General features: G+C 35.2%; 1 protein-coding gene across 1 annotated transcript in view; it reads right to left on the reverse strand.

Moving 5' to 3' along the window:
* Positions 1-5,566, reverse strand: part of PPP1R3A (protein phosphatase 1 regulatory subunit 3A) — a 37,158-nt gene extending 31,592 nt beyond the window's left edge. Inside the window, exon 1 of the mRNA XM_017869040.1 lies at positions 4,722-5,566. Coding sequence (XP_017724529.1) covers positions 4,722-5,557 — 836 coding nt within the window. The 5' untranslated portion in view covers positions 5,558-5,566. The remainder of the gene's footprint in view (positions 1-4,721) is intronic.
* Positions 5,567-6,049: the final 483 nt, after the last annotated feature.

Raw genomic sequence — 6,049 nt, forward strand, 5'->3', positions numbered from 1 at the left:
TTTTTTTTTTTTTTTTTTTTTTTTTTTTTTTTTGCCAGGAGGATTATTGGCTCAGAAACCGTGGGCCCTGCTTTATTTTTACAGGCTGCAGATGGGCTTCAGGTGGGGAGGATAGGCTCCCAGAGATCCCAGAGGATCCATTTGAGGCATGGCATTCATAGCGACTCCTTTCAGCCAGAGCATGAGAGACACCCTGAAGGAGGATACCCTTTTGTTCCTCTTCTCTCAGAAAAGTTTCAAAACCACGCTAGGGAAAGTCTAGGATGCGTTATGTACTTCCACAAAACCAGGAAGCCATGAAGCCTTGGTGGACCTCCAAGGAAACGTGAAGCCAGTTGGCGCCTTGCTGTCAACCAGCTGGTTGCTTCCAAACGCCCTCCTGATGGGCCCTGCACAGCTGTGTTTTATGTTTCCACGTGGCCTTGCCAGAGGTCCCTCCCTTAAACAGACCCAGCTTCCACAATTAGTGTGGACTCAAAACGAGTTAGTTATGGCATACATGAGGTCCCAAAGGCCTCGTGGGGCTATTTACACCTCTTTGGACTATTTCCAGGACCCCAGATTATACTGTACGTGTAAATTAAGGAAGTCTCACAATCCAACAGCTCTGACTGAAACGCATAACATAGCCATATCTTACGCCCCATTTCCCAGTGCTTTTCTTGGCCTCACTTTCACAATTTTACCACCCTGAAAGATAAACCCTCTGTATTCTTAAAATTACGTTTTAGAAAGGAGTTCTCTCTTTCCTATTCCTGAACGTACCTGGTTCTTTTCCTACAGTACAAAAATTAAGGACTAATCAATTTTCTCCTTTGGCCTTAAAGTCATTGAGAACTTTATTTGCATTCACCTGGCCAAGTTATAAATACCATCAAACACCTATATCATGCAGTTTCTTTACTTAAAATAATAAATTGGTTTCACTTAATAAAATACAAAACCAGATGAAGTCAACCGGTGTACCCAGCCATTAGGAACATACATTTAGCAGGCAGTGGGGAAAAAAAGCCAAGATGCTGAGAAGGGAGACCACCCCCAAGGCCAATAAGTACACAATGTCAGCTCTAGGTCATGCATTCTAGAAAACCTCAAGTGGAAATAATTCTTATTTCATTTTTTATCTATGGCTTCTATTGTATACCCAGAGAATCTGAACTTGGTTTTGCTGTTTTCTCTCTCCCCTTCATTTCTCTCTGCTTAACTTGCCCAAGTTCACATTGCTAGCATGTAAGAGAGCTTGGACTCAAACTCAGATATCTTTAACTCTGAAGCCTAAAATCTTAACTTTGAGGTTATATTGTTTTGTATGCTATTTTAGTTCATTTGTCTATGTACATTTAATGTGATTTATATCAATGTCATCTTTATCATTGATTTTAAAATAAAATCCATCAGATATATCAGAAATCTGCTTAGTTTGCTAGGATATGTGGTGATGCTTAACAGGTATCTCATGATGCATGCCTTTCAGTGCAATTAAATATCTTTGGGTCACTCTCAATCACATGCCTATGAGTTACAAGCTCTACCTCCCCCTCTCTCTACATATTTCTTTCTGTCCAAAGTGTATAGACTATCAGGCATCAAAAGAAAATAGACAACCCACAACAATGTGGAGATTTGCAAACTCTAACATGAGAAAAATCTCCATAGAGAAAACATAATTCCTGGGTAGGTGATTGACTTAACAGAAATCCTGCCTAAATGTATTCCCACATTCATTCATTCCATACTTATTAGAAGGGATTATTGACACTTTGAGAAGATAAAATCTCAGGGACCCTGACAGCAAATTAACTTTTGTATTAAGAAGAATTGAAGTTAGCTGTTATTCTCTACACCAGGGCAGCCTGATTTTCATTTTAACTATAACTGATATTACACACTATTACTAATCTATTTGCAGTTATAAAGAAAAAAATCATATACATATATGTATATATGTTCTGTTTTTACCTTCTGAAAGAAATAACCTCCAAATTAAGCTACATAGGAAGTGTAGAAATGCTCAAAATGACCCATTTAGATTCTGTAACTATTTGGAGAGAGGAGGAGATTTTAGTAGCTATAATTTTTTGATCAAATAAATATTAGTTCATTTTTATTTTAACCAAGTACACATTTTGTAAAATAACACCAATAAGGTGTGCTATTTTTCTCTAACCAAACTCTTCACAATAAAATCCAACTGCAATATTCATTTAGAAATTTGATAATGCTCTCTTGTGTGAGTTTTAGGAATATTTGAAACCCCATTGCATATAAATTATGTCATGGAAAAGCTGTATAAATATTCTATTATGGCACATGCTGTTCTGAGGATCTGTCAGGATTTCCTTTATACACTCCATTTTGAGTGGTATATAAATCAGATGTAAAAATCCATGTTGGACTGAAACTCAGCACAAAAAGCCTCCTCCAGAGGCAAATGCTTTTTTGAAAATGTGGTTTGAATTATGTTGGTCATTTTTAAGTTACAGAAGTGCAGAAAATGTATTTGTGGTTTTGAGGGAGATAGATTTTTTCCATTTTTATAACTCATTAGGAAACTTTACAGGCCTTCAGACCATTTTGTGGTTTAGTTCTTCTTAGGTTTTTCCCCAAAGCAGTATTAAAACTTGAATGGTGTCCGCTGTGAATCCAGTGATTCCTGTTCTGAATACAAATGTATGTGTGGACACATATATTTCTACGTATCTTCAACTAGGAAAAGTTCCGAAAACATCACGCCCAAGGGAGAAGATGAGGCCTATCAGCTGGCGACTCTTTGTCTTGGTATCAGTCAAGTTCGGCCTGTCAAAGGAATCAAAGGAATCCCCTAGCCAAACCACAGTTCAGTAGGTATTGCTTGCAATCTTAAAACTGCATCTTTAAATTGCAGAAAAATCCACTATGTTCAACACTGCCTCTTTTATGAGCTTTTAGACAATAATTCTGCACCTTTTCTAAATTTTGTTTTCTCTAACATATACAGCAAGTTGCAGTGTGTTTAACAGATATTCACTGATGATTATCTTATTTTTAAAGTATTTAATAGGTATATATTTACACATGTAAATTAGTTTGCCAAATAATGTTGAACTTATTTTGTTTGTGTAGCTAATGTGTTAGAGTAATTTCATAAATATCTAAATTATTATTTTAGCCTATGTAGAGATTATTATTAAACTGTCTCTCCTAGCAGCATCAGTCAAAATCAAAGAAAGTTTAATTTAGACCAAGAAAGTTGGCCTAATTCACAAAGTTGATTAAGTCAATATTTCAAATGACTTTAAAGGAAAATGAAAATAAACATAACATATATGTTTGAATTGCTTCCACCTATACTACATTTAGTTTATTAATACATTGGAACAATGCATTTAGTAGTTATTATTTATCCTTTAAAGCACAATTTTTTAAAAATTTCCCAATATCATATCTTATGCTTTGTATTAAATTCCCCTTAGAGAATTAACTCTGGGTGTCTTGATTCCAAATACAGTTCCCTTTCCTATTTCCTATATTTCCTATTTCCTATATTACACTATTTCCGGTACAGTTACCAAAATCCTTGGGTTTAGGGACAGTTAGGATGGAGCACTCAGAGGATGATCAAACATTTGCCTGTGGCTGGAGCAATGTAGACTTTCCCTCTGGGATACTGAGGAACAGAAGGGGTATCACTTCTCATGAACGTTTTATCTACTTACCTAGTGTCACGGAAATTAGCCAGCTATGTACTATCGAGACAGCTGAATGCCAGTTTTTCTTATTTTTCACATTAACAAGAGAGCAAGGTTACTAATGAGGGGTCACATCCCAAGTCTCTAATCTATATAGCTGAATATCCCTATTTATATTTGGGTCATTTTTTGTTCTGTTCCATTGACTTTTACTAAATTATACTAATTTGTGTTCCATAATGTTATCCTTGGTTATAATTAATGAAATTGTGTGTGTAACTCATATATCACTCATGTACTTATGTCTTTCTGTTAATCATTAAGGTCATTTCTTTTATAATTTAAATTAACATGTATCACTTCAAACATCCCTGTATAACTCAAACCATTATTAAGAAGTTATTTGCAGCTTTTGGGAGAAGTTTACAAATTGAAATATACTTTTATGTTAATCAAAACTGTTTCAAAGTAAAACATAGACATTTAAAAACCACTGAAAATAAATGTACTTTAAATATCAAAGTAAATAATTTTGTATGTGAATAATCTAGATTTTAAGGTTTGAACAGGAATAATTTATAACTCATTAGTCAAGTAATATACACAGTGCACTTCTCTCCCAACCTATTGCGTTATAGCCATATTTTTTTTATTATACTTTAAGTTCTAGGGTACATGTGTACAATGTGCAGGTTTCTTACATATGTATACATGTGCCATGTTGGTGTGCTGCACCCCTCAACTCATCAGCACCCTTCAACTCATCATTTACACCAGGTATAACTCCCAATGCCACCCCTCCCCGCTCCCACCTCCCCACAATAGGCCCCGGTGTGTGATGTTCCCCTTCCCATATTTTTTTCTCACATTTGTAGAAAGGATAACCCACTGCTATCATTTGAATAGCTTTGACCTTGTTAAACCCTGGCACCATTGCTTTTTACATAGCAAGCAGTATATTTTTAAATAGAGTGACTTTCTTACAACACATGAAATAAAGAATAACATAAAAACTTTAAGATTATGAATAAAGTATGTAAGATATATCCTCACCTTGATTTTACCTTTAAGCAGCCTTTTATTTGTCTGTTAGGAACTTCTTTCCATGGTTTTACAGGCTCTGGCTCTTGTTCTTTCTTTTGACAAATTAATGTATAATTTGTGCCATTATTATTTGACCAAAATGTACCAACAGAAGTTTCATAACGTATACAAAACTCAACTTTACTGCCATCTTTTTGATAAGGAGGAACCAATGTAATCTTAAAGGAGAACTGGTCAGTTTCACCATCACATGAATTAGAAACATATTCTGCTAAAATGTCATAATGTGTCTGCCAGTCATCTAAAGACATTCTTACATATACTAACTTCTCAAAAGAAACATTCAAAACTCGAATAATACCCTTGATACTTGTAGACCCAGGAAGAGACTCAGTTGACTCCAGTATTGCTTTCTGTACTTGGAGTTGTTGCATAAGATCTTCTTTTGAAGAAGGTAAGTCAAACAGTGGAGCTAAAACATATTCTTCTGTGTGGAAAATGTCCGTCCCTAAGTCAAAAGTGGTTGAAGCACTCGGTAATTCCCAGCAATCAAATTCTTTAACAGACACGAGATTGAATCCAAAGGAATCAGCAAATGAAACTCTTCTAGTACCTGAAGATGGGGTATCCAGGTATATGTCTTCAGAAGAATCAGAACCTCGTCTACTCGGTTGAGGGGAGAAACTAGGTTTGAAAGTAACTTCTTCATCTTCACAAAGAGAGTCAGATAAATTAGGAACTTCTAAAAAATTATCTTTGCTAATCTGACTAGGTACTTCAGAAGGCTCCATTGGGCTCTCTGATATCAAATAAGAGAGAACTGTTCCACTAGTAGAGGCTGACATTTGAGATACTGAGGCTTAAAATAAGTATAATGTTACAGTTGACATTGCAAAAAGAAGTCAGCTCTATAAATAGGTCCAATGGCCTGTCAACTATGCTAGCCTGCAAACTATGCTAGCCTGCCTCTAAAGGCCTTGAATATGATAGCATCCATGCTACTCCTGCCAGTATGTTTCAGATTTAACTCATAGTTTTTAAAGTTGCATTTGTTTATAAGTTAAGTTCCAAAGAGGTATTTTTAAATCATGTTCTGCTGTATTGGAAATCCTAGAACTTTAAGATAAAATATTATTTTAATTAGTTGATGTTAAAATGGAAATGTGGATTTTAAAATAAAATAAAAGTAGTATCACAGTACTGAATATGTAGTTTGAACTAAATTAATTCATGGAGCAGGTAAGTGCAAACAGGGGACGGTAAGAACATTTTTAGAACTGGAGAGTTCCAGAGCCTACTAATAATGACAGCTATCATTTTCAGGGATTTATAAATGT

This window comes from Rhinopithecus bieti, unplaced genomic scaffold (genome assembly GCF_001698545.2).
Source record: "Rhinopithecus bieti isolate Rb0 unplaced genomic scaffold, ASM169854v2 scaffold_4914, whole genome shotgun sequence".
NCBI lineage: Eukaryota > Metazoa > Chordata > Mammalia > Primates > Cercopithecidae > Rhinopithecus > Rhinopithecus bieti.